This window comes from Muntiacus reevesi, chromosome 1, assembly GCF_963930625.1.
Source record: "Muntiacus reevesi chromosome 1, mMunRee1.1, whole genome shotgun sequence".
Lineage (NCBI taxonomy): Eukaryota > Metazoa > Chordata > Mammalia > Artiodactyla > Cervidae > Muntiacus > Muntiacus reevesi.
This window is the reverse complement of record NC_089249.1, coordinates 64,691,161-64,716,681: the sequence shown is the minus strand read 5'-3', so window position 1 is coordinate 64,716,681 and position 25,521 is coordinate 64,691,161. Positions and strand designations below refer to the sequence as shown.

Below are 25,521 nucleotides of genomic sequence, written 5' to 3'. Positions count from 1 at the left end.
CAGGATGTCTGGCTCTAGGTGAGTGACCACACCATCATGGTTATCTGGGTCATTAAGACCTTTTTTGTACAAAGCTAGACAGAGTATTAAAAGGCAAAGACATCACTTTGTGGACAAAGGTCCGTAGAGTGAAAGCTGTGTTTTTTCCATTAGTCATGTACAGATGCGAGAGTTGGACCAAAGAATTGATGCTTTTGAACTGTGGTGCTGGAGAAGACTCTTGAGAGTCCCTTGGACAGCATGGAGATCAAACCAGTCAATTGTAATGGAAATCAATGCTGAATACTCATTGGAAGGACTGATGCTGAAGCTGAAGCTCCAATACTTTGGCCATCAGATATAGAGTCAACTCACTAGAAAAGATCCTCATATTGGGAAAGACTGAAGGCAAAAGGAGAAGGGGGCAGCAGAGGATGAGATGGTTACATAGCACCACCAACTCAATGGACATGAATTTGAGCAAACTCTGGGAGATAGTGAAGGACAGGGAAGCCTGGCGTGCTGCAGTCCATGGCGTTGCAAGGAAATGGACATGACTTAATGACTGAACAACAAGAACAAAGTGGTGGAGACCACTGTGTGATTCATTTCCTTAAAACATCCATGAACCCATCCACTTATCCTGCTGGTCCTGTGTCTCTGGACAATTCTGCCTAAAACAGGTTTTGGTACCAAGAGTGGTTCTTTCTAGAACAGAATCTTAAGGATGAATTTTCTCAATTGTTTCTGGAATTTTGGGAATTGGCTCTCCACTCTGATTAGATTTAAAGCACTAATGACCATTTAGTAAAGAGAGCACTGATAGTCCCTGGCAAAATGTGGCAACAGAGACATACAAACATCACCAATGAATACTCCTAATTGAACAATTATAAAAGGAGGAGTTTGGGATGACCATGTATATAACACTTTTGAACATCTTTTTTCAAACTAATGAGGATAATAATGTTGGTTAATTTGCTCCTATAGTCACTAGACAAAGTCAGAAAGAATGGGATGAGCTCAGGGATTCAAATTCCCAACTCAGGAGCTCATATGTGACCAGAAAACTTCCCTGAAAGGGGTACTTATCTCCCACAGCCATAGAGCTGAGACTGCAAAAACCAAACCCAAAAATCTCATCCTGAGACTGGCTGAACTACAAAGCAATTTGAATCTCCAACTTCACAAGGTACCTACTATCAAAGGGATAGTAGGGATAGCACTGAGAAGTAATGAGCACCATGTAGGAAGACCCTGATGAAGCTGGGCATGTGAAGCCCCTATGACTGAGTTTTCTCTACCAGTATAAGCATACCGCAGCCTGGGATTAACCCTGCTTTGCCCAGAAACATTAATGGACTCCCCTGAGGCAGCTGCCTTGAAAGACACTGAAAAGTGTCCTCAGGACCCAGCCCAACCACTCCTCTTGGTTTCTAGGCTTATCACTAGCCTCAAGGCACAGAAGGTTCCTACAGGTAGAGTATGACCCAGGAGGAGATGCATTACACTCCAAAAGAACTACTTGATTTTTCCAATTCACACAGATAGAAGTATTGATGCTTTCGAACCGATATGTTAGAAAAGACTCTTGAGAGTCCCTTGGACTGCAAGAAGATCAAACCAGTCAATCTTAAAGAAAATCAGTCCTGAATATTCATTGGAAGGACTGATGCTGAAGCTGAAGCTCCAATACTGTGGTCACCTGATGCAAAGAGCCGACTCATTGGAAAAGACCCTGATGCTGGGAAAGACTGAAGATAGGAGGAGAAGGTGATGACAGAGGACGAGATGGCTGGATGGCATCACCAACTCAATGGACACGATTTTGAGCAGGCTCCAAGAGATGGTAATGGACAGGGAGGCCTGGTGTGCTGCAGTCCATGGTGTCCCAAAGAGTTTGGACACAGCTGAGTGACTGAATAACAACAGACAGAAATCCAAGGAATATGTGTAGAATGGACACTAAGTATGCAGAACAGTGGTGGTAGGAACATAAAGCTGAATCAGGCCAAATTGGTCGATAAAAGCTCATTAAACAGATATTCTACATTTAATGTTGCAATGCAACTCAAGAGCATTAGAACAGTGCTAACAGTTTCTATTGGTCCCTTGGCTAAAACATGGGCCAAAAGTGGCCCACAGAAAATGAGCTTGAAATGCCAGATCTGCCTTGGTTTAATGAAGAGGAAGGGGTTCAAAGGCCCAGAGAAACCAGAAAGTTAGAGGGAATTTGTCTTCTTTTTAATGAACTTTATTGTAGTTGCTTTACAATGTTGTGTTGGTTTCTGCTATAGCACAGAGTAAATCAGCTATGTGTTTACACACCCCCCCACTTTTCTGGATTTCCTCCCCATTGAGGCCACCACAGAGCACTGAGCAGAGTTCCCTGTGCTTCGCAGGAGGTTCTCCTTAGTCACCTATTTTATACGTAGTATCAGTAGTGCCCATACATTGATTCCCATCTCCCAATCTGGATTCTCATTTAAGACAAATCATCCATGCCCAGGTCGAAAAGACATGCCTTTCTGCATAACTATGAGAAAAGAATTTGTGAGGAGAGTCCTGGGACCACTCTCAGTAGGCCAGAACTTACAGCGGGAATTGCTAACACTGATGTGATGTTCCCTAACGGCAAGGGAAGGAACTGGATCCAAGTGGCAGCACTCAGCTGCCAAAGGCAAGTGCGTTTCCATAGCAACAGCAGAGGGCAAGCAGTAGGCAGAATAGTCTGACTCATAGACCGGCAGCACTGGCTAGGTGATCATAGTGTTCCTGGAAATGATACAGGTGGGCAGCCCACTAAATTCTTATTTGATCTGTATAAGCAGAAAAGTTCTAGGTCACATGAATTAAAGTCTAACTTGAATCATAAAAATAGAAAGTGACATCTCCATCAATTCTCAGACTTAAATCAGTTGAACAAAGACAAGGCCACAGGGTCCAAACTAGCACAAGTTAAGAAACGAGTTTGAATGAAGGTGTTTTAAGTAGCAAGCCATTAGCTTTATGTATTAGATGTGTCTCAGGAGGTAGAGTTTTTCAGATTTCACAAAATTAACACAATGCATATACTATATATTATACAATAGCCCCAGTCAGGTGTAAGACAGCATCCCACAATCAAACATGTAAGTATTTCTGTGGTGAAACATATGATTAGTTTTCCAAGTGGGTCACAATTGAAATAGTCTATTACTAGTTCAGGTCAAATTTTGCAGCTAAAAGAGTATGTATCAAACTTAGGAAAAAACTTTCAGGTTTCAGAGCTTTTGGGAATTTCAGAATTGTTGATAAAACTGTGAACCTATAATTTGAAATGAGAAATTGCCCCTCAGCATTTTCTGTTCTGCAATCCATATACGAATCAGCATCATCTCTGCTTATTATTAAAATATTCTCTAAATTCTCTAGTATATAAAGTTCATCAAGCCTTACCAGGGTTCTTCTATATTTGCATTCACTGGGGGTGGGGGCTTGGAGTAAATTCCAAACAGATGAAAGTGATCCAGGCCAAAAGTCCCTATGAGTTAAGAGATAAGAGCTGGAACTCCTGCTCGAGGCAGGCAGAAAGGCAGTGGGGCTACAGAAGCTCTGCCAGTGGGGTGGAAGGGCCAGGAAAGGTGCCAGTGAGGAGCTTTTGGTTTGAACATTCTGAGATGTTTGGACATCCTGTAAGGCAAGCCTGCCAGGAGTCTAACTGCAGAAGGATCGGTACAGCTTCTAGGGAGAAACTCAGCCCAAGTGAAGAGGGAAAGCTCAGTGGCTTGGTCCACATGAGGGGCAAGGAACATTTCTGAGCCTCATACGGTATCAGACACTTGGGTAAATGGATTCATGCTGTGTCCTAGCCAGAGGGAGCAATACCAGAGTGAGAAACTACAAGAATCACACCATTCACAATTCCCAGGGAGCAGCAGGGCGCAGTTCTGCGTCAGCAGTGAGGAAGGCTTCAGCATGGCAGCTTGGTCCTCTAGGTTGGAGTCAGCAGCATCAAGGCATGGGACCACAGACACAGGACACTGGTGGATGCCCTGGGATATACAGGGTTCTTTGCAAACATTTAAGACATCCTGGAAACCTCTGAAAAAGTGGTTAGAGACTTTGAAGGAGAAATTCTATAATAATGCAGAAAGTGAAACTGTTAGTCATTCAGTCATGTCCAACTCTGTGTGACCCCACGGACTACAGCCCACCAGGCTCCTCTGTCCATGGAATTCTCCAGGCAAGAACACTGGAGTTGGTTGCCATTCCCTTCTCCAGGGGATCGTCCTGATGCAGGAACTGAGCCTGGGTCTCCTGCACTGCAGGCAGATTCTTTACCATCTGAGCCACCAGGGAAACCCATAAGAATGCAGAGTGGTTGTAAATACATGCTTTGCAGTTCTGAGTCCCAGCTCTATTACATATTAGCTAAGTGATTTTGCACATTACACAACCTGATTCTTAGTTTCATCTGTAAAATTAATAAAAATAATAATTATCAGACAGAATTGTAAGGAGATAAAATAATGCATATAAATCGGTTAGTAAAGGCCTGGCACATGGTACAGACTCAATAAATGAGAGCAGAACAAAAGAAATAACGTGAACCTAGTTTTATATTCAAACTTCTAAGTTATACTTGGTTGAAAAGAAAAAGATATATACACCTCTAGCTATATCTAGAAAGATAAGATCAGTTCAGTTCAGTCGCTCAGAACTGGACATGGAACAACAGACTGGTTCCAAGTAGGAAAAGCAGTACGTCAAGGCTATATACTGTCACCCTGCTTATTTAACTTCTATGCAGAGTACATCATGAGAAACGCTGGGCTGGAAGAAGCACAAGCTGGAATCAAGATTACTGGAAGAAATATCAATAACCTCAGATATGCAGATGACACCACCCTTATGGCAGAAAGTGAAGAGAAACTAAAAAGCCTCTTGATGAAAGTGAAGGAGGAGGCTTAAAGCTCAGCATTCAGAAAACTAAGATCATGGCATTTGGTCCCATCACTTCATGGCAAATAGATGGGGAAACAGTGGAAACTGTCAGACTTTATTTCTCTGGGCTGCAAAATCACTGCAGATGGTGACTGCAGCCATGAAATTACAAGACGCTTATTCCTTGGAAGGAAAGTTATGACCAATCTAGATAGCATATTTAAAAGCAGAGACATTACTTTGCCAACAAAGGTCCGTCTAGTCAAGGCTATGATTTTTCCAGTAGTCAGGTATGGATGTGAGAGTTAGACTATAAAGAAAGCTGAGCGGTGAAGAAGTGATGCTTTTGAACTGTGGTGTTGGAGAAGACTCTTGAGAGTCCCTTGGACTGCAAGAAAATCCAACCAGTCCATCCTAAATGAGATCAGTCCTGGAAGGACTGATGTTGAAACTGAAACTCCAATACTTTGGCCACCTCATGCGGAGAGCTGACTCATTGGAAAAGACCCTAATGCTGGGAAGGATTGAGGCCTGGAGGAGAAGGGAACAACAGAGAATGAGATGGTTGGATGGCATCACCAACTGGATGGACATGGGTTTGGGTAAACTCTGGGAGTTGGTGATGGACAGGGAGGCCTGGAGTGCTGCGATTCATAGGGTTAATTAATTCAAAATTTCCTCCTAACTACTTACTACTCACTTTCTCTCTACCCTTCTTAACCATTTAGGAGATCACAAATATTTGCATTTTAACATAGTTTTCTCTTAGGAAGCTGAGTTCTTTACTTATATTTTGTAGCAATATCCTTCAGAGGAGGGTAATATAGCAATTATGACCTGGATGTGAATAACTGTAGGAAACAGGCCAGTATAGGGTCATCCAAGTTCTCACTGAAGCTTAGCCTACAATAAAGCACCTTTATCTTTTCAAGTGTTATCTGGAAGAAGCACAGGGTTATGTTAAATTTACATAACTGCACACTGTGACCTTCAATGTTTGGAGAGAAAAGAATACATTTCTTAACTTTGATAAAAAGCATTTAAAAAATGGCTTTAAATTCCACATAACAAACTCACCAGACCCCAAAGTATTATAGACTATCACAGTCTCAGTACAGACCATGCTCACTGCAAATTCATCAACATTTGTTCAGTTGATTACAGCATAGTACTAACAAGCTTAAGTCATGGATTTCATTCTATGGGTCAATCTCATCTACAAGAAAAAAATAACCCAGGCTCAGCAAAGACATATTGTATCTCTAACCCCAATTAGTTAAACCTAAGTACTAGGTACAATGTATCACAGCTGTTGGAAATCTATTGAAGCCACAGGCTCTGACAGCAGATCAGAGGTATTACAAAAGATCCTAATTTCTTAGCAGACTCTGAGTTTGGATGGGAAGAAAAAAAAAAGAATTCACTGAAAGAGAATTATCAGTGAAATCATCTTTCTCTTCTTGGATAAAGGCCTAATGGAACCAAGGTAAAGATATAAATGAATAAAAAATTATAGCAGCTCAAGTCAAGTGAAGTCGCTCAGTCGTGTCCAACTCTGTGACCCCATGGACAGTAGCCTACCAGGCTTCTCTGCCCATGGAATTCTCCAGGCAAGAATACTGGAGTAGGTTGCCATTTCCTTCTCCAGGGGATCTTCCCAACCCAGGGATCAAACCTGGGTCTCCTGAATTGCAGACAGACATGTTATCATCTGAGCCACCAGGGAAGCCCTTATATAGCAGCCCACATGCATTCAAAAAGATTATAAATAGAGGCTTAATGGCAAAGATACAAAGGTCCCAGGAGAAGATGACAATTTCTCAATTTAGACACTACAAATGGTCACAAAGGCAGAGAAACCAGAGATCAAATTGCTAACATCCGCTGGATCATCAAAAAAGCAAGAGAGTTTCAGAAGAACATCTACTTCTGCTATATTGACTATGCCAAAACCTTTGACTGTGTGGACCACAACAAACAGTGGAAAATTCTGAAAGAGATGGGCATACCAGACCACCTGACCTGCCTCTTGAGAAATCTGTATGCAGGTCAGAAAGCAAGTTAGAACTGGACATGGAACAACAGACTGGTTCCAAATAGGAAAAGGAGTATGTCAAGGCTGTATATTGTCATCCTGCTTATTTAACTTATATGCAGAGTACATCATGAGAAATGCTGGGCTGGAAGAAGCACAAGCTGGAATCAAGATTGCTGGGAGAGATATCAATAACCTCAGATGTGCAGATGACACCACCCTTATAGCAGAAAGCAAAGAAGAACTAAAGAGCCTCTTGATGAAAGTGAAAGAGGAGAGTGAAAAGTTAGCTTAAAACTCAACATTCAAAAACTAAGATCATGGCATCCGGTCCAATCACTTCATGGCAAATAGATGGGGATACAGTGGAAAAGTGGCTGACTTTACATTCCTGGGCTTCAAAATCACTGCAGATGGTGACTGCAGCCATGAAATTAAAAGACACTTGCTCCTTGGAAGAAAAGTTATGACCAACCTAGACAGTATATTAAAAAGCAGAGACATTATTTTGCTAATAAAGGTCCGTCTAGTCAAAGCTATGATTTTTCCAGTAGTCAGGTATGGATGTGAGAGTTGGACCATAAAGAAAGCTGAGCGGTTAAGAAGTGATGCTTTTGAACTGTGGTGTTGGAGAAGACTCTTGAGAGTCCCTTGGACTGCAAGGAGATCCAACCAGTCAATCCTAAAGGAAATCAGTCCTGAATATTCATAGGAAGGATTGATGCTGAAGCTGAAACTCCAATACTTTGGTCACCTGATGTGAAGAACTGATTCATTTGAAGACTAAGGGCAGGAGGAGAAGAGGACAGCAGAGGATGAGATGACTGGATGGCATTGCTGACTCAATGAACATGAGTTTGAATAAGCTCCGGGAGTTGGTGATGGACAGGGAAGCCTGGCATGCTGCAGTCCATGGGGTCACATACAGTCGGACATGACTGAGCAACTGAACTGAACTGAATGATCACAAAGTCATCTGACCTCCACCTTCTAAGCAGCCAAAATTCCAATGACTTTGGGCATTGCTAATGTCAAATATTTGGCAAAATAAAAATAGAAAAGGAAGAAAGGACTATCATTCAAGATATGCAAAGGCTTCATATCTCACCAGCCTTAGGGAGCAAGACCAAGAGCCTCAAGATACTTGAGACTTCAGACAATGCTTCTAGTTTTTTTAATAATTAAATTTCCTTAAATGGAAGCTAGAAAGACCAAACTAATCTATAATGAATTCCATGTCAAAGCAAACTATTTATTCTCTTTTTCAAAAAATGACACCGATAGTCTTGGAGAGCAAGATTAAAATCTTTGTGGGACCTCCCTGGTGGTGCAGCGGGTAAGACTCTGCCTGCTGATGCAGGGGACACGAGTTTGATCTCTGGTCTGGGTAGGTGCCACAACCACTGAACCCACCCTCTAGAGCCCGTGCGCCACAACTACACTTTGGGGCCCACAAGCCACAAGTAGTGAGCCTCTGTGCTGCAACCACTGAAGCCCGCGTGCCCTAGAGCCTGCAAGGCACAACTACTGAAGTCCACGTGCCTAGAGCCTGTGATCTGCAACAAAAGGATCTATGGCAATGAGAAGCCTGTGCATCGCAACTAAAGAGTAGCTCCCACTCTTGGCAACTAGAGAAAGCCTGCATGCAGCATTGAAGACTCAGTGCAGCCAAAAATAAATAAAAATAAATAATAAATATAGTAGTGTGTATATGTCAAAAAATATTTTTAAAAATAATCTTTGCAAGGTTTAGGTTCATGTGAGATGCATATCCTACAACAGAGAATCCAAATTCTCAGGTAAAAGATACAACTTCAGTAAAAACACAACTGGATTCCAATTAGAAGATTATTCTCATCCAGGAGAAATGTGAGTAAGGCTACGCTAAATCAGCCTTAGTTGCAATAGAAAGGAATGTGAGAAATACTTAGTAGGTAGGCCAGCATTTACCAGGTAGAGAGGAGGCAGCAATATTTCTGAAAAACTCTATATCATGTTTCCCTCAGTTAAATCACATTTTAAACTCAGTAGGAAAGAGCAACCATTAATGAAATCCCACAGTGGATCCTTCGTAAGTTGAGAAAACATCTATTTTGTAATGCCAATAGTATTCTCTCTCTCTCCTTTTTTTTTCTTTTTTCTTGGCCACACTGCATGGCATGTGGGATCTTAGTTCCTTGACCAGGGATGGAACCCATGCCCCCTTCATCGGGAGCACTGCAGGCACAATAGAAAAGTCTCTTTTTTTTACTGCAAACTTTCACAATTGGTGAATATCTTAAATTGTGATCGCCAAAGGACCAATTGCCCTTTGGTATTCATTATTTCTTTGAATAGTCTGTCACCTCCCACCAGAATCTAGGCTCCCTGCTGCATCCAAGGTACCTGAACAGTGCCTGGCACCCAGAAGGTGTTTATTTGGTTGAATAAGTGAATAAAGACTTTGTAAAAACACAAATTTGCATTTTATGTACTTTATACATATATCTTTCATTTAATACTGTCTTTCTTTTTTTGGCAGCTTCTTGAGCCCACTGAATACCCTGGAGTTCAGACAAAAATGTGTGGTAGAACACTAAAAAAAAAAAAAAAAAAGACTAAATTTTTATTTTGTTATCCCAACTAGTAAATAAGAACTAAAAGGGTGAGGGAATTGGTAATGAGATTAGTGGCCTTTGAACTACAGCAGAAGTGTCTCAAGTCTGCATTTGAGACAGCAACAAGCACCAAAAAACAGAAAAGTTTTATTGATAAAACACTTAGATACTACAACAAACATGATAAAACAATTATAGTACATAATAAGTAGCAATTCCAGAACTATAGTGCTTAAAGTGATGGAAGAATGTTAACTTATTCCATATATATCTGAGGAATATGAACTAGTACTTTAGAACATTCTTTAGAAGGAAAACTATCAGATAATGCATAAAAATCAACTTGGAAAAAATATTCCTTCTTTCAACAAACATTTCTTGGATACCTCCTATGTGCCAGGCCAAATCCTAACACATGCAGCAAATTACTAATAAACTGTTATCAAGGCTTGCCTAAGCCTCCTTGCCAGTTAATAAATATTTATTAGTATCTATCATATACACTACACTAAGCCCTCGGGATACTTCTATAAACAAGATCAACACAATCTCTGTCCTGGATTCTAGTGAAAGAGAAAAGAGAACCACCAAACAGTGAGAAATTACAATAAGGACATAAACAAAGGGCCAAGAGATAAAAACAGGAAAGCCCACTGGATAGGGTGATTGGAAAAGGCCTCTCTGAGGACGTGACACTTAGGCTAAGGCCTCACGGATGAGAATGAGACAGCTCTGGCAGTTCTGAGGAAAGAGCACATCAGGTATCCAGGGCAAAGGGCCTGAGACGGGAATGAGTGTCGGAGAGCAGAAAGGTGGTTGCTGCTGCTAAGTCGCTTCAGTCGTGTCCGACTCTGTGCGACCCCAGAGACAGCAGCCCACCAGGCTCCCCCATCCCTGGGATTCTCCAGGCAAGAACACTGGAATGGGTTGCCATTGCCTTCTCCAATGCATGCATGCATGCTAAGTCGCTCCAGTCGTGTCCGACTCTTTGTGACCCCATGGAGAGAGAGCAGCCCACCAGGCTCCTCTGTCCACGGGAGTCTCCAGGCAAGAACACTGAAGTGGGCTGCCATTTCCTTCTCCAAGAAAGAAGCCAGCATGGCTTGAATATAGTGAGCAAGGGGCAAAAGTTGAAGTCAGAGTGGCAGGCAGAAGCCAGATCAACTGTATGCCACGGGGAGAAGTTGGAATGTCATTCAGAATGCAATGGGAAGCCATTAAGAGTTTTAAACAAGAGAGCTACATGAACTGATTTGCATTTTTATAAAATCATTCTTGCGGTTTTGTAAAGAAGGAACTAAAAAGACGCAAGGGGGAAATGGGGAGACCAGCTGGGAAGCTACTATTACCACAGTAACATAGCCAAGAAATGACAGTGATCTCGACCAAAAATCTAGGAGGAGACCAATAGGAAAAAAGTGGGTGAGGGAAAAAAAAAGGGGGTGAGTCCTAGAGGTATTTTGGAGATGGGAGAACTGAATGCATGTGGGGACTGAAGGATAGGAAGTTAACTAGGGTGGATTTCTGGGTTGAGCAATTAGATGGATGATCGTCCCATTTATTGAAATGGGTAGTGCAAATTACTGAGATTTCTTCTTCATGTTCTGTGTATTCAAGCCTATCTAAGGCTTACTAAAGACATTCCAATTGCCAAATTCAGTGAATCCTTGAAGTGTTCACACTCTTCATCTGACACAGTTAAAACTCCCTTAAAACTTCACACTCTCCGTTTCCAAGACAGCACTCTTCTGGTTCTTCTCTTACTCAATGAGTCTCCTTCTCAGGTTCCATAACCCCAGAACTCTGTTCTTGGCCTTCTACTATTTCCTTCCAGGACTCTCTCCCTTGCTGACCTCATCCAAGCAATCCATAGCTTTAACTACTACCCACATAAAGCCTCCCAGATCAATATCTCCTTCCAGAACTTCCTCCTCACCTACCCAACTGAACCATCTACCCAACTGTCCCAATTCTATTGAGATATTTCAAGAGCATCTTAAACTCAACATATCCAAAAGTAACTTCATCATCCTCTTCCTCCAACACTCCTTTTCCCTCATCCCATATTCTTCATCTGTGAAAAGCATAACTTTGCAGAACTATGCCCAGCTTCTTAAGCGCAAAACTTAGGATCATTTTACTCTCTTCTAAGTCCACATCAAATCAATTTCCAAGCCCCATCAAATTTACTTTCTAACAAGTTTGTGGATATGTCCTCTCTTCATAACCCACCATTTTAATTCAGGTCTTCAATCCTCCTGCTCTTGTTTCTTACATAACATTCTGGTTTCTTCAGCCTCACATCATTCAAACCCACCCTTCACATCTCAACAGTCAGGGAAATCCTTCACGGGTCCTCTATACCCTTAGGATAAGATTCAGCCTTACGAACGGCAGACAAGGTCCGCTGGGAGTTAGAGCCTCTGGCTGGGTTTCCTGCCTCAACTCCCACCATCTCTCCTATACACGCCAACCTCTCACCATGCCGACTGACCAATGGGTTCATTCATGACTCTGCCTATACTGTTTTCTCCCAATACCTACTTAGTTCAAGCATCCTTTTCTTTTAGCAGCCTGAAATTCAGTCTGAGATGGTGACTCCCCTCTGTGTTTTTACAGCAAACCATTAATGAAAGACTTTTATTGCCTATCACACTTTGTTTCCTCCACTGAATTGCAAATTATGTGAGGCCAGGGACTATCTTTCCTAGAATATTTTTGGTGCTTAGTACTTAAAAAATGATTAGTAAATGTTTGTGGAATAACTGTATCTAGATCAAACTTAAGAAGGCTTTCTGTAAAACATGAACTGCTATATATAGTATTCATGACAAGAAAAGGTAGCCTGAAAAGAGACATTCAATAGTTTTCTAAAATTAACCAATAACAACAGCTGCTGACTTTCAGACATCAGCATTCATCTTCCATTACTGAAGAGTAATGTCCAACGTAGTACTGATGTAATTCTGATTATCTTTTTGTATTAGTATCCATTAATTTTTATTTCTTCAGTTCAGCTACATTTTAGTACTCTGAGTTTAAATAAGATTTCTCTGACTGTTTTTGTCTTCAATAAAGACAGAGGTCAGCCTCTCACGCATAATAATTTTTGTCTGAATAAACAAGATTTCTGATACACATTAGTTTTAAGCTATTTTCTACTTGTTCACTAAAACACGAATATTACCATCACCACCACCACCAACAAAAAACACATGCTCCTAACCTTCCCCCCCCCCTTCAGAAGAGACATTTATACAGAATGGATTGTCTTATATATACAAAGTATATCTTCACCTACCAACCACGGAGAGTGAAGGGACTTTTACATTTATACTTTATAGCTCCTGAAGTCATTCATTAAATATTTTTCCTGGCTCCAAAAATTACATTACAGGGCTTTTCTGTGAAAGTTATTATTGAGTTTTTCATGTTCAGATACTGTGATGCAACTCATATTTTTGCAAAACAAAGAAATGAACAAATCTCCACAGTTTCTTAGGAGCTGCCTCTCTTTATTACCATAACTTAACCACATTCTGAGACAGCAACAAGTTCACTGCTTTGAGCAGCAATACACAAAAACGTTCTATGGCAGACACCACTGCAGATGTCCATAAAACAATTCATCCAATTCAGTAAATCCAGCCTGAGGTTTTTAACCTTATATCTCACTTATGATATCTGGCAAAGGAAAAAATGTGGATTTTTTTTTTAAATAAAGACAGATGTGCCTTTTAATATCCTATGTCTTGTCAAACTATGGTGACTATGTCTGGAATTATTATGGATTTCATGAAACTGTTAAGCCAGGTCATTCCAGTGGTATTTCAGCTCCTTGCACCCTAACCCAGAAGTAATGCTAATTTCTTCTTGGTGCTCTGCAGGTTACAGAGATTAAGACATACGAAACTCTGGGGCCCTTTCATCTCCGAGACTTAAAAATGGGTTGGAGAGCACTGGAAATGGAACCAACAAGGCGAAACAACAGTCGTTCAACAGGGAAACAAACCAACAAAGGCCCCACAGAAGAAAACCCTGCAACCTTCCGCCGGCTCCCAAAGGTGGAGAATGCCAGAAGCCCGGGTTCCTGAACCGGAATCCCAACCAGGCCTGGGCGACCCAGAGTCACCAAGCGGAGAAGGGGGGCGACTCAGCGAAGGCACAAGGCAGCCGCCCGCCGGGCCCGCTGCCCAGACGGCCCCCAGAAAGATCAAAGTAGGGAATTCCCCCCGCCTCCTCTACACGCAGGCATCCAGGAAGAAGAAAGAGGCTCCGCGCCTCTCCAGCCGGGTGCGGGCCCGCGCTCCCCGCCCGCCAGCTCAGTTCTCCGGGCCCCAGGGCAAGCAGGCCGCGCCCCCTCCCCACCCCTGTGCCCCGCAAGCGCCGGGCCGGCCACCAGGTCCCGCCGCCCCCGCTCTGCCCCGGCATCACTCACAGAGCCCGAGCGCCGCCGCCAGCACCGACCACAGACAGCGCCGGCGGTCTGGGGATGCAATCAGTGCTCCGGCCCCGGCGGGCGCTGCCATCGTCCTCCCGCCGCAGCCGCCGCGGCCCTGGGCCCGGGTCCCCACTGCAGTTAGCTAGGCTCCTGGCCGAGGGCTCCGGACTCGTCGTCGCCGGTATCAGCGAGCACCTCCACGCCGCGGTCCCCGCTCGCGGCCCCAGCCACAGCCTGCCAGCACTGTGCCAGAGCCTGGGCCCCGCGCCGGCCGCAGCCGTCAGCTCATTGGCCTGCCCCGCACACTTTGAAGGACGCGATTGGAAGGCACCGACTGTCCATCATTCCCTCTCTCCAGGCGGGGCCCCGCCATCGCGGTCCCACCCAGGGCTCCTTCTGCCAGCGGTGGAGGTCCCTGGCCGTCCGAGGCGGCCGCCGCCGAGCCCCGTGCGTGCCTGCCTGCCTGCGTGGCTGTTCGCCCGTCTTCTCTGGCCAGCGCGCGTCTCCCCTGCGTCTCTGAGCGCCCAGCCCCGCGGATCTCTTCATTGTCTTCGCCTCCGTTTCTGCTCTTCTCGGTTTCTCTGAGCCTCACCTAGAGAAAAAGAAGCAGTTGGTTTACACAATTAAAAAAAAAAAAAAGGAATGAGATGGGGAGAGAGTTATGATTCAGTCGTCCAGATAGAACACATTTCCCCCCTTGCCCTGTATCCCAGGTTTATTTTGCCTGGATTCAGATGATTTATGTGCAAATTGAGAAATCTAATAACTTAAAAAGAAGTCTCCATCTTGTCTGACTCTCCTCTAAGGAACCCTCCCTCCCCCACTTTTGGCTAAGAAGCGTTGGGAACTGGGAATTCTCTCCTACTACCTGGAGCACGTGTGGATGGGGTTTTGCCCTTGTAAATGTCCCTCGATTTATCAAAAATTGGCAAGTTCCCCCTCCTGACTGAAGTGCCATGCCTGAGCCGGTTCCAGTTGGTTAGCTTGGTCCAAAGCAGTGTCTGCCACTTACTGGTTGCCCCAAAATTCTGGAAAGTGGAAGGGTCCTTATGAGAACACCCTACAAAAGGGAGAAAACGGAAGGGCAGGAGCGCAAGAAAAATGAGGGTGTAGGAAGAAAAGGAAGAATCCAGGTGGGAAGCCTGTAGTGTGAGAGAAAGAAACAAGTATTAGACAATTAGGATGAGAGGGGGAGAAGAGCAGGGTAGGAGCACTCCCCTGCAGCCCCTCATTTCAGGATTTTGTCTCAAGTCAGTCTTATGAACAGCCTTCCTGATATTTTTGCTGTTTTAGCCTGCTAGCCTTGTCGAATGGCAGACTGATAGCAATTACCTTAGTCCCAGTGAGAGAAAACTAAACAAACAAGAAAACACCATTTCACCTTATTTCTCTGTCAGCAAGATCCTCATGAAGTGTTTTTGGAATGCCGTATGATGGAAAGACTACAATGCATTAGGTGAGCACCTGCTGTGTGCTGTAGATGTAGAATACCCAGGCTTTACTCTCAAGAAGCACAGTTTACCAGTCAGTGTAGCAAGCAAGTACTGAACTAAATTTTTTCTTCAGTGCTTAAAAAGAAGGTCGAATCAAGAAGAAATATAAGGCCAACAGGGACAGTGATCCTCAAAGATACATGTCATGTTAAAAGCTTCTCTGCTGCCCGTGAGGTACTTCAATACAGATAATTTCCTCTTCTGAGAACCACTGGCCCACGAGGTGTCCAGAAAAGATGCATTGAGGAAATAGCATTTGAAGTGGATTTTATAGGCTGGATAAATTTTTACCAGAAAGAAACAGGAAAAGCGAACTCAGAAATAAGAAAGCAAGTGCAAGGATCAGTGGGTTAATCCTTTGTGGTTTGGAACTTCAGGGAAGTGAGGGAAAGAGGGGAAAGACAGAATTATATTTCAAAGTATAGTTGAAGTCAACTATACCTCAATTAAAAAAAAAAAAAATATATATATATATATATATACACACTATATATAAAGGAAAAAAAAAATCCCACCAAAAAAAAAAAAAAAAAAAACCAGATAGAGAACCTGGTCTGTGAGGAAAGCTAATAAACTGGGCTTTAAACACAGCGGAAACTTCTGAGAAAACCCAGATGGTCAATTAGAAGGCAGTTAGGTATGTAGGTCTGGAGCCCAAGGAAGCAACAGGAGAGGCTACCATGAAATCAGAACTTGCAAGGGTGGCAAAGTGTTTCCACAAAAAAACCAATATCAGATCATAAGTAGATTATAAATATTTGCTGAGTGAATAGATGAATGAATGTTTATTAAATTAATCGAGAGAAGTTACAAACAAAAAGTCATGTGAGGTTGTTTTAGCCATAGTCCTTGCATTCTAGTTTCGGATCCTTCTGTAGAGATAGTAAATGGAAAAGAAACCAACCTTTGGATTTTCAATCACTATTGTGCACTTGAGAGTCTCACTTAACAAACCCCCTCCTTCTTAGATACCTGCTTCTTCCTCCTGGAAACCCCTCTTCTCAGCTCAGGCAGTCCAGGCAAACCGTCAGAATCAATTGAAGACTTTCCATCAGATGAGAAAAGTCTTTTTAATGAACTGTGTTACCTCTGAAAGGAATGGACTTCTTGGAGAGAATTTTGCCTACAGAGTCAATAAGAAGGAAAACCATGAGCAGAGTCTTGTCTGATAATAGTTATCTATGTACAGATCCACTGGCCTCTGAGACTTCCTGCTCCATGTAGTATATAGTAAGTGCAATAAGGAGGGTTGGCCTTGGAAACATCTCAGGGCTTTAAGTCTTCTCTTAATAGAGATCAGATAAGAGGCACTCAGGAGCAGCTAGTGCTAGCAAATATATAGGGGCAGAATTTTCTAGAGCAGGAATTAATGGGAGAAATAGAAAAGACAGGGTCAGGCACCAAAATTTCCAACATCTTTGTGATTGTAGTAGAGTTCTCTTCCAATTCCTGTACTCTCAGTGGTATTCTCTTCCTTCTTGTATTTTAAAATCTGTTGCCAGAGGAAGATTGGAATGCTGTGATCTGTGGGTGTGATAACAAGCTATTCCAGGAGCACTGAGATTTGATGGATATCAGATAGAGTCAAAGATGAATCCAGGCCACACTGAGAAAGATTTATCTGGAGCTAAATCAGTTTCATTAACATTTCTACAGAGACGTCTCAATCCAGGAAAGGGCTTGCATTTTCCTAGGAAAGGTTTGAAAATCTGAAAATCCGAGTTCTAGTGCCTCTGGTGCTCCTGGTGCCCCTGGGCACAGAGGCACAAGTTAGGAAAACACGGTAACGGGGTCTTTAGGGTCTACTGTGTAGGAGAGGGATGTGTCACCAGGCTTCTTCATTCACTGTGGCCAGGAAAAATGTTCCTGAAGACTCTCTGTCTCCCTGTACCCCAGTACAACCTGGGCTTCACCTATGAGGGTGCTTCACCTATGAGGGAAAGATGTGCTCTGGAGAGATATCACAGGCATTCCTCTCGCTGGGATAGAAACATTTCTTACTGTGAGTTGGGCAACTGATATCCTGAGTTTTGTTACTGTCAGTCTTCCTATATCATTGTTGGGAGGGAAATGTGATAGTCTAGTGGCACTTGCAGAATAAAAGACTAACCCTTGCAATCACTAGAGAAGAAGAAATAGGAAAAATAAAAGCCCTAAAATGATAATAACTTAATAATAAGTTCAAGTGGGAAAGGTGAACATAAAAACAGACCTCTTGGTAACTGTGGAGATGGAGGTTCCCAGAAAACGGAAGTGATTACATTATTTTACCTAATGAGTTATATTTTGTAGTTTCCTCATTCCCAGGAGAAATAGAAACTTCTTAAGTGTCCAGGGCATATTTTTTTCTCCAGTTAGGTTCTAATGAATAAACTCTGCAGGCATCTAGAACTAATGAATATTTTTAAAGGGTATTCTTATCCTCCTTGTCTTGGGACCTAAGAAGAACTGAAGACTCAAGTTAGGACATTTTCAAATAAAACAAAGGGTGGAATCTGAATGTTAGAACCCCAGAACTATAATTTACTCACATCAAACCAAAAGTAGAAAGTTAACAACTTAAGAGTGTCGTTAACAACACATAGTGTCTCTAAATGTTTGAATGAATGAGCGATCGAATGAATAAACTGAATGAATGGTACATGAAATAAAATAAATAGGCCTATTTAGGATAGTCACTCTGTCTACTTGTAGTTTTCTAACTGGTTCGTTATTTGTTAGAGTTGCAATTCACAAATACTGATTGTCCAAGTACCAAAATTTGTAGTTTTAAGGGATTTGGAGCATATTGCATTCATTCAACAATTAGTCATTGAGCACCAGCTTTGCCAGCATAAACCTGAACACTAAGTATTTAAGAATTTAAAATATAGTAAAGACGCTCTTTTCTCTTCTCCATTTTCCTCTGTGTGGTTGAATTTACTCCTCCCCATGTCTTTCCATAAGAATTTGAAGATCAAGCAATTTCTGACCAAGAAACAAAAGTAGAATCGTTCCATTCCCCAATGGATTCGAATGAAAACTGGTATCAGGTATAACTCCAAGAAAAGACACTGGAGAAGACCCAAGTTGGGTCTCTAAGGAGCCTCATATACCAATTGGCACTCATTTATGCTACGCCAAGGTCACTTGCACCTTGCTTGAATCACAGTAGTGAGAACTCACTGCTGTCTGAACAGCTCATGGGAGAAAGGGAATGTTTGACTCTTGGTGTTTACTCAGGAGAGGTCCATGTGGCTCAGTAATAAATATGTGAAACATTGTTTGGGGAAAAAAAATAAAAATAAATAAAATATAGTTAAGAATCCATGTGTTCAAGATACTGGGACTAGTGGACACCAATTATAACAATTGCTTGCCAGTTATACAGTAGAATTCAGTATTGCTGTTCATGTTGATGTCCTCTAACAAGTAATGATTAGAAGAGATAAGACTGCAACCCAGTTATATACCACACACAATTGGTTTTTAATTTATTAAAGGATTTCTTTCTGAGAAGGTCAAAGGAGAGAATGAGAAACAGATTTCCCAGCTAAAGAAAAGAAATCGAGTAAAAGCACATAGATGGGCCTGAAGAGATGGAATCCCCGATCTCCGCGCCGTCCTGTCGCCGAAGAGGAGCTGGACGGGTGCGAGTCAGACCCTCTCGGAGAGCGGCCTGCCGTCCGGCCTTTACCTTTGTTGGTCGGAGGAGCCAGTAACAACAGTCCAGGCTCCAGCTGAGAAGGAGGAGGGCGAGTTATATCGGCAGCCCCTGGAGATTCTCTCTCAGAACCTCCGGGAGCAGGTAACCGGAGCCAAGGACGCGAAGCCCCCGGGTGGGTCTGGGGCCACCAGCCGGAGGGCGTTGGAGACCCTGCGACGAGTCGGGGATGGGGTGCAGTGCAACCACAAGACGACTTTCCAAGGCATGCTTCGGAAACTGGACATCAAAAACGAAGACGATGTCAGATCTTTGTCTCGAGTGATGGTTCATGTTTTCAGTGACGGAGTAACAAACTGGGGCAGGATTGTGACTCTTATTTCTTTTGGTGCCTTTGTGGCCAAACACTTGAAGAGTATAAATCAAGAAAGCTGCATCGAACCACTAGCAGAAAGCATCACAGATGTTCTCCTAAGGTCAAAAGGAGACTGGATAGTCAAACAAAGAGGCTGGGATGGGTTTGTGGAGTTCTTCCATGTAGAGGACCTAGAAGGCGGCATCAGAAATGTGCTGCTGGCTTTTGCAGGTGTTGCCGGAGTAGGAGCTGGTTTGGCATATCTAATAAGATAGCTTTTTAAGTGCAATAATTGACTCTTCAGCCACCAAAACAGTCACCAAAATCACCGCTGTGAACTCACAGGTATCTATGAAGTTGGACGTCACGCTGTGCAGTCCATCATCTAACAGTGGATAAAACCAAGTGACAGGAAGATTGTGGCTAACAGGAATAAATACATGAGCAAAGTAATCTCCCTTGAAGAGTCAGTCTCTGAAAGAAGCTGAGTTCCGTTTCAGCAACAGGCAAACTTTGGGAAGCTATGGAGATGGACATTTTAGTTTTAGTGAAGATGTTAGAGTGGAGAGACTTTACCTAGAACAGGAAATTGGCCAGTGGACAGACTAGTCATAGATACGCCCACTGAATTCATAAACTTCTCTATAGTGTTAAAATAGAAGCACTAACAATGCCAGTGTCATATGTAAAATTGATTTTAAGCCACAAGTAATAGAACTATGACAAGAAGCCTCAGTATTGTACCGCAGAGTGTGAAGGGAAGCTTTTTCCTCTGTAGTTAGCTTTCCCAGGTGTGATTCTTCAATAGACCAAATGCTCAGGATGTTTATACCTGTTCTGCTTTGGCTGGGTTTGAGCGATTCTTATTTGCCTAATGTCATGGCCAAGAATACTGAAAGTTGGAATAGAATCACAAATTTGGAACGTTGAGTTTTGAAAAAGTTGCATTGGTCTATAAAAATTGTTTATATTTTTGCAGAGTAGTATTAATCAAAAAGGAGATAAAACAAAATTTTATTTCATTTTTTCATACACTTAAATTTACAGCTTCTATAGTTAGGAACCTGTTTCTTACAGCTTTTCTATTCTAATCTTTGTTCTAGTCAATACTAGATTGTATACAGAACCAGCTGATGTGATTGTATGCAACCTGGTGTAGTACAATTCTGATAACTATGCAGGCTTTAATTTTCCTATCTTGATTTGGGTAAGTATTTCTTAAAATGCTGTTTGGGATTTTTTTTTTTTTTTTTTAACCTGGGACTGAGAAATTAATGGAAGTTAATCCTTTCACTTTGTTACACCTGGGTTTTCAATAATTAAGTCAAGGTTTTAAGATTTATTTTGGGGGGCGAAACACACTGGCTGATGACTTTCAGATGATGGGCTCTGATTGGGCAACTACTTATTTTGAGTTCCTTCCATTTGACCTAATTTAACTGGTGCAATTTAAACTGAGTTCATGAGCTCATCTTCAAAGCTTTTGCTAAAAGATTTTCAGCTGTTCCAAATGGGACTTGTTATCAGACAAGACTCTGCTCATGGCCTCAAGAATCTCATCAGGTGGATGAGAGACACTTGACCCCTATTTGCTTAATAAATTGTACAATAGCGACTTGGCAAAGCAAGGTATAGTCTATCCATGGTGCTGTTATTAGGCTTGCTTGTTAAACACAGGTCTAAGCCTGGCCTGTGAATAAAACAAATACTTATTTCATTTTTATTAATGATTCTTGAACTTTGTTCAGATTTTTACATTGGCATCTCTATAGGTTTCAGACTTGATGTTTTATCTAACTTACTGTTTATTTCCTATCCTTCCTTAAAATATTTGCTGCTTATTCTGCTCCCTCTACACATATTTATTATTAGTCCCTACAAATTTACCTTGCCATTCCTGAACTCTTACTAGCCCTTTTATTTTTTGGCCTTAGGAACCTAAGTGACCGCCCATGGAGTCCACCAACCTTCCTCATTTTTGAATTTTATCTTAGGAGATGGCAGTGCAGTGGATGTTGACAGTAACAGTCATGAGGTGAGAAGAGTCCCTTCTTGTACTAGTATCTTATTGGTTGTTGCTTAACTCTGGGGAGAAATTTTCAAAAGTCCCCTTAGGGGATTTCAGAGAAGGGGACAACTCTTAGGTGATTTTTCTCTAGGTACCTTTGCATTTGAATATGCTCACTTAAAATGGATGCGTTCTGTTAAACCTCAAAGTTATATAAAAGTTACTAGTAAACCGAAGAAAACTATAGTGGAACCAGGATCATTTGAAAACTTCAGCCTCTGAATGTGACCTTTAGTTTGTGGACTCCAGACAAAAATAGACATGAATAAAATGACTAAGAATGTAATAAGGGAACAATTGCTCGGCCTGCCCATCTCTAAGCCTTAAGGTCATCTAGCTAGAGCTATTTTTTTATCTGGGTATTTATCATTGTTGATCAGAAACCACTTATTTATATCATGCCTATCTCTAAGGACCTAAAAGCACCTTATGTAGTTAATTAATCTTAAGATTTAGTTAAGGCGACTGAAAGGCCTGTCTCCCCATAGCCAGGTGTGGAAATAAGCACAGAGATGTAAATTGATGAAATTTAGGGGCTCCGTCTTCACTTTACTAGGTGTGAGTGCTGAAATGTAAAGGAGGATCTAAAATTGATATTTTGGTCAGCAGCTTGTGATAAGGGTTTAGGGAGCCCAAGTGCTTTGGGGCAAGGTGAGTGCCTCTGGAGGGAGAAGAGGCATATATTGTAAGTGTTGACCAGCTGCCCTAGTGCTGGTAAATCCTCCACCACGGAAAGGGAGGGGCTGCTTGGAAAGATGGCTCTCAACAAGTTCCGCCTGGTGCTTCTCTCAGGGAAAATCCTGCAGTCCTTTAGTGTTGTCTATGTACATTCTGTTGGGGGTGAACACCTTGGTTCTGGTTAAAACAGCTAAATGCTGTTGACAGCTGTGCCAAGAAGAGTTAGGACCAACAAACTAATGTGGGCTATAAAATGTAGTGTGTTTCCCTAACTTCCTGTTTTTCCTGAGAAGAAGAAAGTAAATATTTTATTCAAATGCAAAAAAAAAAAACCCACAAAAAACAAAACACCCACATAGAGGGCAATACTCAAGGCTGGAAAGTTGGTGCTTTGAACACTAGGATAAAAGGTGTACGCAAGAAACTGACGATTTTACTACTATTGGAAAGTGCAACATCCAGAACTCAGTAGGGAAGAGAATCTGGAATCTACCTGCCACAGGGAAATTGCCACACACTCACTGCAATTTATCAGCCATAAATATAAATAAAATTATAAATATTCCACTGATAGTGACACCGTTGTTTTCTTCTGTGTCATTGATTTTCAAAGATCAAGAGAAAAAGAAAATCCGTTTACACTGAAGCGCAAAACAGCTGAAGAATATAAACACATAACAGTAAACAACCACTTAGAGACGCGGAAGTCAGCAATTCTCCCTGCCTTTACGGTGGCAGGAAGAGTACAAGAACGGCGGCTCGTTGGTCTAGGGGTATGATTCTCGCTTAGGGTGCGAGAGGTCCCGGGTTCAAATCCCGGACGAGCCCTCCTTTTTTTTCCCTTTGAATTAAATCCATTTCTAAAGAAATTAACTTTAGATCTATAAATGTAATAAATACATGTTGGCGAAAAATACAAAATTGAGACCTTTTGAACTTATAGCACACTTTAAGGTCAAATACCATTAAAAGACATAACATGAAAACGTAGCAAGTTTGAGAGCAATGTGATGCTCTGAAAAGACTCATCCCCCTTTCTGCCAGTTCCAGAGTCGAGCACGTTTGTTGGGCATCTCCGGTGCCTACAAGTGCGACCTAAATCTGCTCACAACCGCGCTCGTCCGCCTGCACGGCGACCGTGGGAGGCGGACTGCGCGCCCGCTCACCCAGGCCCGCCGATCCTCCGTGCTCGGAGCGTGAACACACGCTCGGAGTGTTCCGGGGCTGCCCCGGGGTCCGCACGAGGCATGTCTCTTTTCCCGGCACGTGTGTTTCAAAATGGTACAAGTATTTGCATATCTTGCCCTCAGACGAAAATGACCACATATTGTATGAATTGATCTCATTTGATCTTTTACTTCTTGATCGTCTTGATCAAGGTTTGAGCATATTCAAGGTTTGAGCTTGAATAGTTTCATTTCAGCCTTTAAACGAGCCATGTGGGGGAAAAAAGTTTTAAATTTTACGGCTTATGCAAGAAAAAGCCTGGGCTCGTCCGGGATTTGAACCCGGGACCTCTCGCACCCGAAGCGAGAATCATACCCCTAGACCAACGAGCCGCTCTCGGCAAAAGTCGTCCTAGAGCCTTCCTTCAGCCTTATCCGACCGGCGGCTGCACCACCTGACTGATCCCAGCTGGAGAATCGCCTCTCCTTCCCCAGGTCTCGGGTCAAAACGCTTTTCGCCACCCCAAGGAGCCCCAGGAAGGGACGTGCATTTTTCCCCAGCGGGGTCGGCCTTATCTCCCGGCGCCTGGGCTCTGCGCCGCCGCCTGCGGCCATCAGCACAAGATCCAGGAAGCCGCCTTCCACGAGCCAGGACAGCCCCTGGAAGGCGGGGGCGGCAGGGAGGTGGAAGCCCGGGTTTGGAGGGCGCAGGCAGGGCCCCGCGGACTTCGCCAGGCGCTCGCAGCCCAGGGTCTCCATACGCCTGTTTCGCTACTTGCGGATAGGTCCCGCCGCTCTCAGCTCAGACCAGCCTCAGAGCACTTGGCTGTGTGCAGCGCGCCTCACCCGCGTTCCCAGCCTCTGCTTGGCCGCCAGAAGACGCTCGGCTGCAAACGACGCTCCTGGGTGGGTGGAGCGGGAAAAGCCTCGAGGAGCTGGCGAGAAATGGGAAAGGGTGCACCTTATCCCTGCAAGGGAGTGTTGGGGCAAAGAATTCTCAAAGGGGAGAGTATTGACAGATAACTTTTTTTCCAACGTTCATTTTGAGATCACGCACCTTGCATGTACTGAACTCACCGCGTATTTGTAACAGTCTGTCTCTAACGTACTAACCTCATTTCGCAGTTAGGTATTTCAGGCGACATGGCGAGGAGGTGTGGTGGATGGGGAGGATCATGAAAGGGGCAGGAAGGGAGACAGGGTTTGGTGCCTTCTTAGCTTGGAGGAATAGAGAAGGCCGTGGCAGTGGGCAGAACCTTTGACCTAGCACCACCTCCCCTTCATCCCCTTCTGTAATAGGGAAGAACAAATCTGATTCCATATTGTATCTGTTTTTGTTTGTTTTGTTTTTTACTCTAACCTGTGTGTTGTATTGATTTTCCTACAAGGTAATTACCACTTCAGCATTCTTGCCTGGAGAGCCCCGAGAACAGTATGAAAAGGCAAAAAGATATGACACTGAGAGATGAACCTCCCAGTTGGGTAGGTGCCCAATATGCTACTAGGAAGAGCGGAGTAATAGCTCCAGAAGGAATGAAGAGGCTGAACCAAAGTGAAAACAGCATCGGGGTGTGGATGTGTCTAGTGGTGGAAGTAAAGTCTGATGCTATAAAAGACAATATTGCATAGGAACCTGGAATGTTAGGTCCATGAATGGAGGTAAATGGAAAGTGGTCAAACAAGAGATGGCAAGAGTGAACATCAACATTTTAGGCATCAGTGAACTAAACTGGGCAGGAATGGGCAAATTTAATTTAGATGGCCATTTTATCTACTGCTGTGGGCAAGAATCCCTTAGAAAAAATGGAGTAGCCATCATATCCAACAAGACTCTGAAATACAGTACTTGGATGCAGTCTCAAAAATGACAGAATGATCTTGGTTTCCAAGGCAAACCATTCAATATCATAGTAATCCATGTCTATCCCCAACCACTAATGCCGAAGAATCTGAAGTTGAACGGTTCTAGGAAGACCTAAAGACCTTCTAGAACTAACACCAAAAAAAGATGTTCTTTTCATCATAGGGGACTGGAATGCAAAAGTTGGAAGTCAAGCGATACCTGGAGTAACAGGCAAGTTTGGCCTTGGAGTGCAAAATGAAGCAGGATAAAGATTAACAGTTTGGCCAAGAGAATGTG

General features: G+C 43.0%; 1 protein-coding gene, 2 non-coding genes and 2 pseudogenes across 3 annotated transcripts in view; 3 read left to right on the top strand and 2 right to left on the bottom strand.

The window, feature by feature from the left end:
* MPZL1 (myelin protein zero like 1) overlaps positions 1–14,274 on the bottom strand; it is a 79,601-nt gene extending 65,327 nt beyond the window's left edge. Inside the window, exon 1 of the mRNA XM_065946323.1 lies at positions 13,976–14,274. Coding sequence (XP_065802395.1) covers positions 13,976–14,066 — 91 coding nt within the window. The 5' untranslated portion in view covers positions 14,067–14,274. The remainder of the gene's footprint in view (positions 1–13,975) is intronic.
* A 4,128-nt stretch (positions 14,275–18,402) lies between these two features.
* On the top strand, positions 18,403–18,552 carry LOC136160716 (putative ribosomal protein eL39-like 5; annotated as a pseudogene).
* A 150-nt stretch (positions 18,553–18,702) lies between these two features.
* On the top strand, positions 18,703–19,830 carry LOC136171132 (induced myeloid leukemia cell differentiation protein Mcl-1 homolog pseudogene; annotated as a pseudogene).
* Positions 19,831–22,971: 3,141 nt separating this feature from the next.
* TRNAP-AGG (transfer RNA proline (anticodon AGG)) lies at positions 22,972–23,043 on the top strand. The gene has a single exon. It is a non-coding gene; the product is annotated as a tRNA-Pro (tRNA).
* A 659-nt stretch (positions 23,044–23,702) lies between these two features.
* On the bottom strand, positions 23,703–23,774 carry TRNAP-CGG (transfer RNA proline (anticodon CGG)). The gene has a single exon. It is a non-coding gene; the product is annotated as a tRNA-Pro (tRNA).
* Between the last annotated feature and the right edge of the window lie 1,747 nt (positions 23,775–25,521).